This window comes from Odocoileus virginianus, chromosome 4 (assembly GCF_023699985.2).
Source record: "Odocoileus virginianus isolate 20LAN1187 ecotype Illinois chromosome 4, Ovbor_1.2, whole genome shotgun sequence".
In the NCBI taxonomy this organism is placed as follows: Eukaryota; Metazoa; Chordata; class Mammalia; order Artiodactyla; family Cervidae; genus Odocoileus; species Odocoileus virginianus.
The window spans coordinates 84,468,862-84,484,520 of NC_069677.1; the positions used below are offsets into that span (position 1 = coordinate 84,468,862).

General features: G+C 45.0%; 1 protein-coding gene across 4 annotated transcripts in view; it reads right to left on the reverse strand.

Moving 5' to 3' along the window:
* Nucleotides 1-457: 457 nt before the first annotated feature.
* Nucleotides 458-15,659, reverse strand: part of RUNX1 (RUNX family transcription factor 1) — a 263,724-nt gene continuing 248,522 nt past the window's right edge. For 3 of the 4 annotated variants that reach the window (XM_070466948.1, XM_070466946.1, XM_070466945.1), the window contains 2 exons: nt 11,244-11,405; nt 458-5,353 (listed from right to left, as the gene is read on the reverse strand). In XM_070466948.1, the coding sequence (XP_070323049.1) occupies nt 4,878-5,353; nt 11,244-11,405 (638 nt within the window). In that variant the 3' untranslated portion in view covers nt 458-4,877. The remainder of the gene's footprint in view (nt 5,354-11,243; nt 11,406-15,659) is intronic. The other variant, XM_070466947.1, reaches the window with a different exon arrangement.

The window sequence follows — 15,659 nt, forward strand, 5'->3', positions numbered from 1 at the left end:
GGTAAAGAACCTGCCTGCCAATGCTGGAGACATGAGACATGGGTTCGACCCCTGGGTTGGGAAGATCCCCTGGAGGAGGGCACGGCAACCCACTCCACTCTCCTTGCCTGGAGAGTCCCATGGACAGAGGAGCCTGGTGGGCTACAGTCCACAGGGTCACACAGAGTGGGACACGACTTAAATGACTTAGCACGCAGGCATGCAAGGGTGCCTGGCCTCAGGTTGAACATATGCCCTTTCATCTTGTATCTTCTTTCTTTTTCAGAACAGGCATTTCTGCATGCTTCGCTGTTCCTTGGTACCCAAAGTAGCAGCCCTGGAAGCCTGGGCTGTGCCAAGGCCATGGTGTCTTCAGGAGCAGGACGCTCTGAGAGGAGGCACAGACCTTGGCTTCCAGACTTGCAAGGGGCCTTCCCTTCCCCACTCTCTTTCTCAGAGAAAGATGAAACCAATGTGATATGGTACGCATACTTGCCAAATGGTTTATTTGCCATTTGCCAATGACAATATTGGATTTACACAATAAACTGGGGTGCAAAGAAAGTAAGGCTCCATTGGTTCCTAGGCAACGGCAGTCCGGCTGCCCTGTACAGGCTGGGCCAGCGGCCTGGCAGAGGGGATGGCCAGTCAGATTTCATGCAGTGAATGGACCATGCATGATGGGGTGTCTGCTTTCCTGCGCTACCTAGAAACACCTTGGAGAAGGGCTTCTGGGGTGTTTGCTCATAATGCATCTCGTTTAAAATTCAAGATTGACGGGTTGCTTGCAGAAAGTGTTCATAGGTCAGTACCAGGAAGAAAGAAACCACACAATTTCCAGCATGCTTTGTGAATAGATCCAGAAACTGCTACACAAATAGACACAAGGTGGGGCCTAGGCAGGCAGTGACCGTTGCTCATCATGACGTTTTCAACAGATGTGTTATATACTGTCATTTCAATTTGGAAGTTTATTTTTTTTCCATTGATTTTTATACATCCAGAATATCACAAATAACCAAGGTTTTTTTTTTGCACATTCATTTACCCATAACAGAAAATGAACTTCTTAAAAAAAAATTGGAACCATGCTATTAGCTCTTTACAAAAGTGAATAAAAAGTAGCTCGTTTTTAAGTCTAAAATAAACAAAGAAAGAAGCATTTTTTTGTCTACAGTATTTAGCAAACATAAGAAAATATCCTTAGAAACACACACAAAAATTGGAAAAAAATTATTACAGGTATTAACAATATTTTATAATGAAAGCTTAAAATCTATTTACATACATAAATACAATTAACTTTGTTGATGCAACTCTTCTGGAAGGAAAAAAAAAGCCAAATGATCAGCATCAATACTGATCTGGCTAAAGGGAGAGTAAAACCCCAAAGAAAGAAATAGACCAAAAAAAAAAAAAAATCCCCAAAGATTGTATACTGCAGGTAAACAAAAATCATTTTGTTCAGATGTGAAAAATATTTTGTGAAATCATTGTTAAACCGAGTTCTCATGTATAAAAGACTCCAAACATGTCATCCCCCAGAAAACAAAAAAACATCAAAAATTACCAGGACGGAATGTCCCAAGGAAACAGGTATTTCAAGAGAGAAATCGGCAATCCTAAATTGCAGGACATTCGAGTGAAACCATTCATTTCCTTTCTAATCAGAGCATTTCTGTTTATCTGCACAGAAACCCTAGGCAGCAGAAAGTCTGTCTCTTAACTCACTGATTGCAATTTGCCCAGGAAGGCTTCTATTGCTGCACTCGGACAGCAAGCAGATCCAAAATGTTGGCAAGCTCTCCATTCTGCTGGAAGAAACCCACAGGCAGGAGAAAGGCTGACTCACTATGCTCTTTCATGTAGAGAGGGAAAGGGCAGCTCCTCCAGTCCTGCATTTGGTGTCGGGACGGGTGTGCGTGCTGTTTCCTTATATAAAGTTGGAGAACAGAGGAGGTACAAGGAGAGAGAAAGACGGAGGTGTTAGTGGGGGCAGAGAGGAAGAAAAATGTAAGTATTTTTAGAGAGAAAAACAAAAAGAACAGAAATATGTGTCTATGTTGAACTTATAAATAAGGGCATTTACAAGCAGTAGAGATGGCTTATTTAATCTTTCTTCTTCTGGACCAATGCTCCCAGATACATCCAGTTATTACTTTATTGGCTTAAGGGTCTACTTGATGAAAGGACCACCTCAATTTACCTGAAGGCAGTAGAATGGAATTCCTCAGGGGCAGAAAATGCATTAAGTATGAGGCTTATCTCTAAAACAACGAAGGTTTAACTTTTTCTTTCTGGAGAGATTAAATACTATATATGCTGGTAATGGTCTGTGAATCTCTGAATGGCCAAACCCTTGGGTCTACAACAAAGTGACAAGCTCTCCTCACACATGGCTTTGAAAGTGAAGATTCAATGTGAGAGATTTATATGATTTCCCTTGTAGGGCATTACGTTGATTTTGAGTTGGAATATCTTCAGGTACCAGAACTGAACTGAAAAATATACTTTTCCTTCATTTTTTAATCAACATTTTGTCAGGTCAGATAAGGCAATGTGCTGAAAAGAACACAAGTTCAATTTGGGGTGAATGGGCTAATGGTCCTTTTCAGATATTAAAAAAATTGAAATCTACTGACATTTAAGGGTAATTTTGCTGCAAAAAATGTAATACAGAATAAAACATGAAAATGAGTTATGGAGGGAGAATTATGTCTAAAATGAAAATAAATAGAATATTCTGAGTTTCTCTAAGATCTGCTTTAGCTCTTTTCTAGATAAGAACGATCTGACAACACAAACTGCTTTACTCTTTAATTCTTACCAAAGTGCTACTGCATCTGTGTAAAACAAATAATCAATACATATATATATATATAAGAAAACTCAAAAACAAGTTGTTTTAAATAAGACCAGCTGTTTTGCTGCCTGCAGCCAAAGATCTTTCTAATTTGAATCCTTAAATTTATAAAATAAAAAATCAAACACTGTTCTGAAGTCCTGCTTTCAAATACTCTTCAGAGTTGACCTGAAATCATTTCAACTAATTTAAGAGGTACATTAAATAACCACCAGATCATTTTGAGCACACATATGTTAAAATCAGCAGTTAGTATTTATGAGTTGTACAACAACTGCCTTGTGACCAAATCCTCCAATAAAAATAGTGCCATAAAATTTACAGTGACATTGGATATGTTTGAATTGTAGCCATGGGCAGTGACATGAATCTTTCCTGTCATGTTGATGCACCAGCAAAAGTGCACACACCCTGCAGGGTAGGGTCTCAGCCTGATGAGAGCAACACAAAGCTGGGTGGGGAAGGAGCAGCATGGGATGGGTCCTGCACGGGTGGGATGACACCCTCCCCACATGACTTCACTGAGGCAGGTGGAGGGAGTTTGGCTTGTTCAGGCCTGCTTCTGGGCCCACCCTATGAAAACTGACCTGGATACCTTGGCTGTCATAGGCATCCGGTCCCTTCCACTCCCAGCCTTGGGGGACAGCCACAAGCTTTCTTCTGCATCAACCAACAGGTATAGTATCAAAGAGGAATATCTCCTTGGAGCTGAACGAACATCTGAACTCTGGGTTCAGATGACCTCCTTCCTACCCCAGAATGGAGCAATTAAGGAACCCCTAAATTCATTCATTCAGTTTCCATGTGGATACCATTTCTCCACACAGCTTACTTTGGACTCATTCTGTTACAAAGCATGCCTAACATTAAGAGGCCATGGAGTGAGCAAACCCCCCAGGCAGAAAATAAATCCTCTCCAGAGGTGCAATCATTGGCATCTACCCCAACCCTCTGGAACCAGATTTGAAGGGAGGGAGTCAGGTATGAGACCCTTTGTTGAGCTTAGCAGAAAATTCCATACTTCAGATCTTTGGAGTGACCCTCAGTATCTAAAAAGCCTAATAAAAACATGGCTGCATTAGCTACTGACTCCTTTGATTAACATTAAAGGGAGTTTAATGTAAACAATATTTAGATAACCAAGTGATCACATTACCCATCCTTTTTTTCCCAACCTTCTTCAATGTGATACAATTAACTCTGGCTACTATCAAAAACAAAAAATGTAGTACTTGATATTTTTCTTAATATAAGCACATTTAAATAATAAAAAAGTATCAACACATTAAGTAAGTGTCTAAACATCAAGATACATAAATATCTAGGGATTCCTTGTGGGAATACAGTAGTTGAAAATGACCCAAAGCTGCAGCTGTTTCTCAAAAAAACAACTACACCAAAAGTCCAAAAGAAAAGTTAAATAAAACTTACAGAAAAAGGAATCATATTTCTTTCATTTGTCAAAGCAAGAAAGAAGCAAAGCTCAAATTTATATATATATAAAAATAAAAAAACCACCCCAAATGCAAATACACATTTTGCAATTTATAAGGTGCTGGAAAAGAAAATTAAAAATATGAATTAGATGCCAAACAGAATGAGTTGCATCTCTGCCCGCCCCGCCCTCCCCCCACAAAGAAAACCCCAAGTTCCATACTCTTTGGAATAAACGACTTGGTTAAAAAGTGAAGTCAAGGTTATAAAATCTTTCTTTTATTCACAGCATTGCTAAATCAGAAGCATTCACAGTTTCCCTCTGGGAATCTTCCTGTTTGCCTTAACGACGTGTCCACAGGGCGCTGAAGCGGACACCCTCAAGTTGCGTCAGGTTAGAAGAAAAAAATCTGAGACGGGCCCACAGCGGCGGCGAACTGCACGGACTTCAGAAGCGAGAGATGGCGACCGCAGGCAGTTGGCAGGGGGCGAGCAGCCCCCGTGGGGCCCTCACGGGCTTCTCCACAACGCGACGCTGGGCCCCCGACGGGCGCTTCCGGGACGACGTCCAGCGGCACGGAGTGCGCGTGCACAGCCTCACTCAGTAGGGCCGCCACACGGCCTCCTCAAGGCGCGCGGCGGGCGCCATGTTGGTGGGGGAGTTGCTGTGGCTGCCCTCGGCCTCCACCACGTCGCTCTGGTTCGGGAGGCTGGGGTTGAGCAGCGCCGAGCCGGTGGACGCGTTGGTGCAGGGCGGCAGGATGCGTGGCGGCGATCGCTCGCCGCTCACCATGGAGAACTGGTAGGAGCCGGCCGACGCGCCGTAGTACAGGTGGTAGGATGGCGAGCTGGCCTGGAACGGGCCACCCTGCGCCTGCGACGAGCCCGGGTAAGGCGGTGGCAGGTACGTGTGGTAGCGCGTGGCCGAGCCCATGGCTGACATGCCGATGCCGATGCCTGATGTGACGGGCGTTGGGGAGTAGGTGAAGGCGCCGGGGTAGTGCATGCGGGGGTCGGAGATGGAGGGCAGTGCCGGGAACTGGCGCGGGTCGCCGAAGGCCGTCAGGTCGGGCGCAGCTGCATGGTGGGCAAGAAATATCGTGAGATTAGGATTCAGGGAGGCCACGCCCCTTCCCTCACCCCACCAGCGCCTAGGAGAATTTCCCATAATGCTGCTGCCGTCCAGGGAGCGGGTATAATGAAGATGATGATATATGAGTGAGCGGGTTAGTCGCTCAGTCGTGTCCTACTCTTTGTGACCCCATGGACTGCAGCCCTCCAGGCTCCTCCGTCCATGGAATTCTCCAGGCAAGAACACTGGAGTGGGCTGTCATTTCCTTCTCCAAGGTAATATGTGATCTCATGCAATATAATAAGGTTGTAATATAATGTAATATGTAGTTATACTTGCTTAATATAAACATATTAGATATAACTGACTTAATATAAACAAATATTCCTATAACTGAGGTTGGTACACCCACCTGCCAGATTCACCTGCTACCAGTTTTTGTATGCCCCCAGTCTAAGAGTGTACTTTTTACTTTTCTAAATGATCGGGGGGAAAAAAAATCAAAAGACTTTTTCCTGACTTGAAAATGATATGAAATTTAAATTTCAGTGTTCATAAATAAAGTTTTATTGAAAGGAGCCTCGCTTGTTCTTTTATGTATTAACTATGACTACTTTTTAAGTCACCACTTCAGAATGGTCATGGCAGAGACTGGAGGGCCAGACTGGAGGGCTCAGAAAGTCTGAAGTATTTACTATCTGGCCCTTTGCAGAAAAAAAGTTTGCCACCTCTCTATATAATCAATATATTAATATGTCAGTATTAATGTCATAACAATATATGACACAACAATATAACACTAGACGAACTACTAATATAATAGATGCATTAATAGATTAATATTAATAGAATATATATAAATATATATAACCCCCAGAGAGCTTCCCAGGTGGTGCTAGTGGTAAAGAACCCGCCTGCCAGTGCAGGAGACATGAGACATGGGTTCGATCCCTGGGCCGGGAAGATCCCCTGGGGAAAGGCTTGGCAATCCACTCCAGTATTCTTGCCTGGAAAATCCCATGGACAGAGGAGCCTGGCAGGGCTACAGTCTGTAGGGTCACAAAGAGTCGGATATAACTGAAGAGACTTACCATGCACGTATACATAATATGATACTGTCATAATATGTAATAACATTTTAATATGTTATACATAATATTTAGATTGAATCCTAGAAATCTGCCATTTCTATAGGCCTGCAATAGATAAAAATAGGCAGTTTCCTATTATTGAAGCTAACGCATGCCAGAGTAGTGGCTGGGAGTGGATGTCTATGAACCACCAATCTCTTTCTCCTTCACATCTACCTTCAGACTAGTTCTACATTTTTAGAAACAGTACAGCCTCGATTTCACATGCTTTTCTCTAATATGCACCATTTATTTGTTAACAGGAATGGCCAATGGGCCTTGACTTACCTACTCCATTTTTATACATGTTGACATTCTACCAGCAATGGCAAAGCTTGGTCTATAAAACTCATTTTGTTAGGATTATGCATTTACCCTTTCACAGACGGGCTTTGGCAGTCTTTCATTGCATCCTTCTGCCTTTCCCTTAATCACAGGCTGCCCTTGGGAAATTTTGGGGTGGGGTTTGGGTGCCAAGACGGGTTTCCTGTATCCCATAGATCAGTTTCCCAGCAGTGGCACTGCTGACATTGGGGGCCAGCCTTATGGGGTGGTGTGGGCCTGTCCTGTGCGTGGTAGCATGTTTGGCAGCATCCTTGGGTCATGCCCATCAGATGGTAGTGCCCTCACTCCCCTCACTGTAACAACCAACAAGGTCCTGACCTTCCAGATGTCCTGGGGGTAGGGGTGAGAGTGGGGGCAAAAGTGCCCTTCCGCTGAGACAACATTCCTACTGTCGATGTAGGATGGTGTCCTCGGGGAGTTTCTGTTCCTCAGAATTATTCATTAAATGACCAGGCCAGGACTGCAGTCTTTACGTCAGCAAACCCAAAAGGCATCAGCAAAGCAGAGCAGACGCAGGAACTGAATGTTTTAAAATTTATAAGTTCTCAAATCAACATACGAAATAACTCCAGGCTCAAGATGGCATGTGGCCTGGGTCCTTTTGTGTTTAGGCCCACAGAGAAGCCTGACAGAGCCAAAAGCTTGCTCTGAAAGGAAAGCTACTGGGGTGGATTAATCTGTTTTTGGACGGCTTCGGCTGTTGATCAACTTCCTCATATTTCAAGCCTATTATTCCAGCAGGGAGAGCTAGTGTTTCTCTCTCTCTGTCTCTCTCTCTCTCTCCCCCCCCCCCATGCACTGTCTAACTTTGGGGTGCCTGTGATGAGGGGATATACTCCTCATCAGAGAGGTAATTAAAGTTTATAGAAACAACCGAAGTCTGCAGCAAATCTCTCCACTAATGAGGAAACCAGAAGTCTGACTTTCAAACAAACAGTCCTGTTAATCTTTTCAAAGCGAGTCAGACATGTGGGTAGGGACAAGGCTGTAAGCTGACAGCGGCTCTCGGGCCGCCCTTCCACGGACACTCTCTCACTCATCCTGAAGCCAGGCCGCACCCCATTCCACAGGGTTTGTCCCTGCCCGCTGGGGCCATCTGTGAGCAAGCCCTGTGTCACTTGTTTGTGTTCGTACAGAGAGCTGTGACATGCTTGAGAGTTAACAGGAAGCTTTACTCCATTTTTCCAGTTAGATTTCTATAGTCAGGGAGAAGCATTAGGCAAACACAATCAATTTGTTGTCATCTGATGCAATACTCCGGACACAAATAAATGACTCCACCCATGATTCCTCTTGCTTCATTTGCCCTGAGACAAAAAGGTGAATCCACTGGAAAATGAATGAAAGGTCACCCTGTTTCACGACGGTGTCTGGACATGCTCCGCCAGTCTGTTCCAACTACTGTGTGGTAACCTGGTGATGGCAGCAAGTTACCGGAATCCCGAGTGAGCCCGTGATTTGTCACGGACAAGTAATGGAATGATGTTACGGTCTCAGCTGTCAGGGGAAAACAGTTCTCTCACTTGTGGGCAGAATGTCTGAAAGCTCTTAGATGCTGCTTGCGGTTCTTCTTCTGCCCAGAGAACCAGTGTCACACTACGACAGACCATCCAACTTGCCAGTTTATCCTTTACAACACACACTGTGATGATGAAACAACCTCGGCCCATGAGTTAGGCTCAGATTCAAATGACCTATTCAAATACTTGTTCTCATTTTTATGTCCAGCCTGACACCCCCTACCCAAGCAAGCCCCACCAGTCATGGACAGTTCACTGCGCCCCCAGCCTTAGCTCATTTGTCCTTTCAGCTGGCCTGGCACCCCCTTATTTAAGAGCAGTGTGGGCAGAAGTGGGGACCTCTGACGTTCACAGGGAGCTTTTACAGGAGGAGGGTATCTGGGGATTAGGCGGTATAGGTATTTGAGTTGGAAATGTTGCCCCACTGATGGGGCTAAATATTTGCCATGACAGCTAAAAGTCTTCCTTCTGCAGCTTGACGTGGATGAAAGCAGCCCTATGCCGGGCCCCTCCCACTGCCCCCAAAGGATTAAACAGCCTGAGCAGATAATGGCTGCCTTAAAAGGATCTTTCACATGACTCAGATTAATGCTTGCTGTCTGTCGCCCAGGTTGGCAGCTAAACATTATTTAAAAAGAAAAGAAAAGAAAAAAAACCTCCAGATGACAACTCTTTTCAGACAAGGTGTGGAGTCTGTCTGCAAAGCAAAGAAAGACACAGAACGCAGGTCCCTCCTGCAGAAGGAAGCTCAGGTGAGGCTGGGGCGCTCCAAGCTAGCTGGGGGCAGGGTTCAAGGAAAGTGGGCTCCAAACTGTGACAGGCTCTCAAAGCATTGATGGGTAGACCTATGGCTGATTCTTAATGTAGGACGGAAAAACCACACAATTTGGTAAAGCAGTTATTCTTCAATTAAAAAAATAAAGTGACAAATGAACAGAAAAAGAAAAGAATAACACTTGATTTGGCATTAAAAAAAAAGCAAAAGCAGCCTCTTTTAACTATCCCAAGCCCCTCCTGCCTCCAGGCGGAAGGTGACACTCTTCAGGCCTGGACTCTGGGCTCCATTTCTCAAAGGGAGATGTGCCAAGTTGAAGAGCAGCCTCCCATCATGCTTTTCTCTGCTGCACTGGTGAAAGCTCCCCTGGAATTCTCCTGGGTCCACCCTCCAGGACAGCGCAGGGTTAGGCTTGAGTGCCGAAATGGGACCTGGCTTTTATCTCCTTCACACCCTGGGGCAGTAAAACGCCCTTCCACGGCTCCCTGGCTAATTGAAGTCCAGGCTATTCAGAAGTATAACCGTGAGACAGGACAGGGGAGGGCGCATGTTAACTCATTCCTATAGAGAAAGAAGAAAAGAAATCCCCCTCCCCTCTGAACTGGTCAGCAGAACAGCTGGCCCCAAGGGATAAGGTGCTGGAGATCCTGGGTGCTGACCAAGTCAGAAGACTTGTGACATACGTTCCAAGGGACAAGACCCGCAGCAGGGACACTTCCAAGGAAAACAGTCATTGCTTCAGATGTAGGCCATAGCCAGCAGAGTAGTGCCACCAAGAAGAAGAAACAATAAAAGACAGCCAATCCCAAGGGAACGGAGCTGCTGCAGCAGCAAGCCAGGGGACTTCATGATTCCTGCACCAGTCCCTTAACTCCTGGGCCCAGCAGGTGCCATGAAATTCTTGGCACCAGTGGCCGAAAATAATGTGGAAACTGGGCAAGTAAGCTGGCTTCCCTATTTCACTATCACGCCCAAGAACAAGTGAAGACAGTTCTCAACCGGGGGACGGTGTCAGCCCTCGGGACATCTGGCAGCATCTGGTCATTTTTGGCTGTCATGACTGGGGGCGGGGGGTTACTGCTGGCATCTAGAGGCCAGAGACACTGATGAAGGCCTGACATTGCACAGCGCTGCCCGCCACAGTGAAGAATTATCCGGCCCCAAGTGTCAGCAGTGCTGCTGTTGAGAACTGGAGCGGTATTCTGTGCAGCTCTTGAGAAGAAGCTAAAGCATTTGGTGGAAACCTCAGGTAATCACAGTTGTCCACAGAACACAACATCTCACAGCACTTGAAAATGACAGACGTGATGCCTTTGCCCCTTTGTCTGCCCCCTTAATCTGATATAATCTGATCCCAGGACTCAAAAAGCAAGAACAGCCGCCCTTCCCCCCCACCCTCAAGACACAGGGAGTGTGTTCGCAGGCCGCCTAAACCTGAAGTTCTCTGAAGTGTTTTCACAGTTTGGTCCATCTCCAATTTCAAAGCCCCAAACAGGGAGTTGCTTCTTTTTGCTTTCAACAAAGGAATTTTTCTGTGTAACTCCAGTTTCCCTGCCCACAAGCAAAGGTGAGTGCCAAGCCCAAAGGTCCCATAGGTTAAATGACTAATATTTAATGAGCTCGTATTAACAACAGTCATGCCAGCCACGACACCTGAGCTCTCCAGGCTGCTCCTCTGGCGTGGTGTGAGCAGCTCGTAGCTGGAAGTGTCCCACTGGGGTAGGTCTGCGTCCCGTTGCACGTGTGCCCAGCGTGCCATTCACGTGACCTGTGTGAGCTCGCCACCACAGCATGGATCATCCCATCTGAACTTCAGAAGCTGACTACTTGTGCCTTTTCTATTATTGACCCTTCAGCTCCCACCCTTGCTTGCCAAATAAAGGTGAGCACCCCAAAAGGCCCAAGGAATCCACTTTTTCCAAGTCACTCCTACCTCCACATCCACAGTTTCTGCCTCTGAGTGTCAAGGAAAATCAGTGCATGGGTGTGAGACTTAAGAGACAGACAGCATTGTGTCCAGTTAAAAAGGACTGCCCCTCCCTGCCCCCGCTTCATGCATCTTGTCTGGCCTCCAGAAACTTCCACGGCAGCCAGACTTCAAAGAGTGTATTTTTAAGCATCTTACTTGAAAGTCGACTGGAAAGCTCGGCTGAGAGGGTCGTCATACCGCTGGCCCGCCCAGGTGAGATGGGTGTGGCTGGGTGGACAGAGGGAGAGGCGATGGATCCCAGGTACTGGTAGGACTGATCGTAGGACCATGGTGGGGATGGCTGGATCTGCCTCGTATCTGCAGAGAATCGGGGAGGTCAGTGATGCATGGAGGGGGCAGGATTTGAAAAATGAAAACATTTAGTAAAAAAAAACTCAGCTACCTTTGTTGAACTCTTAGATATGTTTGTGGCCCACTTACCAGTGTCTAGTAAACTTCCTTAAGTCCCAAGTATTTGCTTTTGTGATGACTTACCCCCCACCAAATGATACTGATACATAATTTATGTTTAACTTTTGAAGATTTTCCTCTGCTAACTATTCCTTCAAAGGTTTTACGTAACCTCACTATCCCAGGTAGCTCAGTGATAAAGAATCTGCCTGCCAGTGCTGGGAGATGAAGGAGATGTGGGTTCCATCCCTGGATACCCTGGAGGAGGGCATGGCAACCCACTCCAGTATTCTTGCCTGGAGAATCCCATGGACAGATGAGCCTGGTGAGCTGCAGTCCATAGGGTCACTAAGAGTCAGACATGACTGAGTAACTAAGCACCCACACACAATGATGAGAGGAGCTGGTTATGCTTTCTAGGTGGAAGTGTTAATATTCAAACTGTTGATCTGCTGCAGATACGGACTGCCCAGGCTTACCAATAATTACAGTTATCATTATCAGGTCATCACCCATCTCTGTACTCAGGAAGCAAAAAGAATGCAAGGGTTTGGGTCTTTTTTGGTACCTTAGACAAAACTATTCTATGGCTGTTTAATGTTTTCTGTACAGGTGATCTCTGTCCCAGGGATAATTGATAAGAAAGTCTGGCTGGGAAACTGGCAGCAAGGCCTGATCACTGTTTCACAAACCCGGCAGTGCAGAGCTGGTTCTGTCATCCCAGACTAACATAGATGTCTTGTATTTTTTTTTTTTTTGTTAAGACCTCAAGTTTGCAACTTTTAAAGGGCAGAATGTTGAGCAAGTGTTTTATAGACTGCCATTAAAAGAGGCCTTCCTGGGATAGAAAAGAGACAAAAATCTGACTTCAGAAGGTTTAGGTAAAAAGGATTTTGTAAATTTGACTCCAGCATTCATAGACATATTAGTTTTCAAAAGCATCATACTGTTTGCAGATGAAAGGGAGGAGAAAAAAAAATGCCTTCTATTCTTAGATCAAATGTGTAAGAAAAGTATAAAACTGACCACTGTCCCACCACGGGAGAGCTTTACATTCTGTCTTAGGATTAAACATTAGTTTTCTCATTGCGTCCCACCTTCTTTGTGGACAAAGGTGACAGCAAACAACACTAACTCCCAGGGGTCTTCATAGCCGCGGGTTCAGGGTGCTGGGAGTAAATACAGAAAGAGCAAAGTTCCCGAGGGAAATACCAGCTGTTAAGTTCTGTGTGTGTCGTGACATAAAGAAATGAGTTATTCCTTCTCATTAAACAGTGTCTATCTCGGCTCCCTCACTTGCTGGGGGAGCAGAATGCTGGGGCTTTTCACTTGCAGCAGTTAACCTTTCCCTCGTCTTGAATGCCTTTGAAACCATCACAGTGGAGGACAGAATCAGGCATCTGGGGACTCGAGTCTACTTTCTTATCCTTACTCTTCTCCTAACAGCCCTCGCCCCAGTTCCTCTCATACTGATCGACTTCTTTCTGTTCTTTGAAGTAACTGGCCTAGAACGAATCTGATCCGTTCTCGTGAGGTGGATGAGCTACAGCCAGAGTGAAGGAAGTCAGAAGCATCGTATTAATAACGCGTATATATGGGATCCAGAAAAAATGGCACTGATGGACCCTATTTATTTATAGGGCAGGAATAGAGACACGCAGAGAACGGATCTGTGGACACAGCAGGGGGAGGAGAGGGTGGGATGGACTGAGAAAGAGCTGAAATGCATCCATCACCACATGTAAAACACACAGCCCGTGCGAAGCTGCTGTGCAACGCAAGGGGCTGAGCTGAGCGCTCTGTAACAGCCGGCTGGGTGGGATGGGGCGGAGGGTGGGAGACAGTGTGCTTAGGGCTGATCCACACTGTCATGTGGCAGAAACCAACACAACCCTGCAAGGCAATTATCCTCCAATTAAAATTAAAAAAAAAAATCCTGACCTTTTAATTTTGAATGTTGAAAAACCTGGGGAAATAATTTAGAATCTTTGAAACCTAATGTTAAAGAAAGGTCTTTATTTCCATCTGAATTTGAGAGAATCTGAGGGGATGGCAAGGAATAAAGTACCAGTCCACTCCAGGCTCAGTGGAAAATACGTGCCCAACCACAGTCGAAGATCCTGCTTAATCTTAGAGCAAACAGTGCTTCCAGTAATTGAAAGCAAATAGCAACAGCAGATTGTTTGATATTCCCATATTGCTACAAGGATTTTGCTTTAAGTGAAAATAAAAATTACACCCTCAGATATTTTCTATTAAGCCATGTGTATGTCCTGGATATATACGTATTTACTAAGTGAATATATATGGTACTCAAATATTTTAATCATTTAAAAAGCAAACAAAAGAGGTTTTATAATTGTCATAAAGCCCTCTGGGTGTGAATTGCGGTACAGTAATTCATGCCCTGTTGTGTAGACAGCCCAGCACCCCTAACCCCACGTCTAAAACCACAGTAAGCATAAAGTATTATGCCATGATGCATGCTCTGTCATGTTTTACTGTAGTGAAAAAGTTGTGCTAGGCTTTTCTAAACTCATAATTAAACCATGCAAACGTTGCATAATGTTTCACAGCCTTTTAAAAATATGCTTTGGTAAAATGATCTTTATGATTAAAGTCCAGGTTCTGTGATTTTTTTTTTTCTTAACACAGGGTTTCAAATTCAACATCTTCTGAGTTCACACCACAACTCAGCCTTTCAGTGCGGGGAGTGGGGTGGGAGTGGGGAATGAATGGGCAGTACTAAAAGCCCGGTGGCCCATGATCAGTTTTCATATCTGCGACCACAGTGAACTGTTGTTTGGCTTCATTGGCAGCGGTGGGCCAGAAGGTGGTGATGGCGAGCTTCTCATGTCAGGCGTTTTGCGTGTTTTCTTCTAAATGTTACATGGACTATTGATGAAAACAAAGCAAAACGAAGGGCCAATAATATGGTTGATGGTGAGTTTACCATTGAGTTAACATTCTTGCCGTGATGGGGCCAACATGAATACATGAAGACAAGTATGGAAACGACAGTGCTCTGGGCACCTGAGCGCTGGGCTGGAGGCAAGAGAAGTGGCCTCCAGCCTGTCTGTGTGATGGCCCTGGATCACGTGCTTACACTTTCTTATTCTCACCTCTGAAAGGAGATGATTGCTAAGCCCCTTCCAATGGTGACAGTGCAGGATCTTAATTCAAATAGGCCCCAAACAATAACTCCTTGGAGCTTCACAGGTGCTGCCAGTGGTAAAGAACCCACCTGCCAATGCAGGAGATGCAAGAGACACAGGTTTGATTCCTGGCTGGGGAAGATCCCCTGGAGGAGGGCATGGCAACCCACTTCAGAATTCTGCCTGGAGAATCCCATGGACAGGAGCCTGGTGGTCCATAGTCCACAGGGTCGCAGAGAGTCCTGGACATGACTGAAACATCTTAGCACGCACACGCGCATACAATACTTCTCTGCTTATATGTTAATCAGAGTTAGGGAAGGATAAGGTGGGCATGTGAGGTGAAGAACGGTGCTTGTGATAATATGTATTCCAGGAAGGGGAGGTGGGATGGGGGTAAGATGGCGTTGTAGAGAAAAGAAAGTCATAGGCTGAGGAAGAGAACCACTGTCAATTTTCAGAGGAGCGCTGCTTGTTCTCGAAGGGAATGCCTCTGATGGGTCAGTCCACCAAAATGAAGAAGTTTCTTGAAATGTACTATTAATACATTTGTGAGTAAGACCAGTTATGTCACTGCCCCATTGGAACTTAGAGTCTGATATTGGTAAAGGTCCCAGATCTCTATGATGTCTGGAGAGTCGTTTTCTTATCGTATTAATCATCGTGCCGAGTTACTTCATTCATTCACTCTTAGGCTCATGATGTTCCTCACTTCCTCATTCATTCATTCGCCAGTGAACATTTTTGTTTGATTACGGCCACTGTTGTTATTGACATATTTTCAGTTTCATTGAAGAAGACAGCATGCAAAAACAGGTGGGTACTGTAAGCAGGGAAGAAATTCTAAGATGCAAAAGGACGTTCCAGAAATGAAAAACACTGTAACAAAAATGAGAAATACCTTTGATAGGCTCTTTGACAGACTGGACATGAGTGAGAAAAGAATTTCAATGAAATTGAAAACATGTCAATAGAAACTTCCCAAACTATTGGGAAAGTGAAAGTG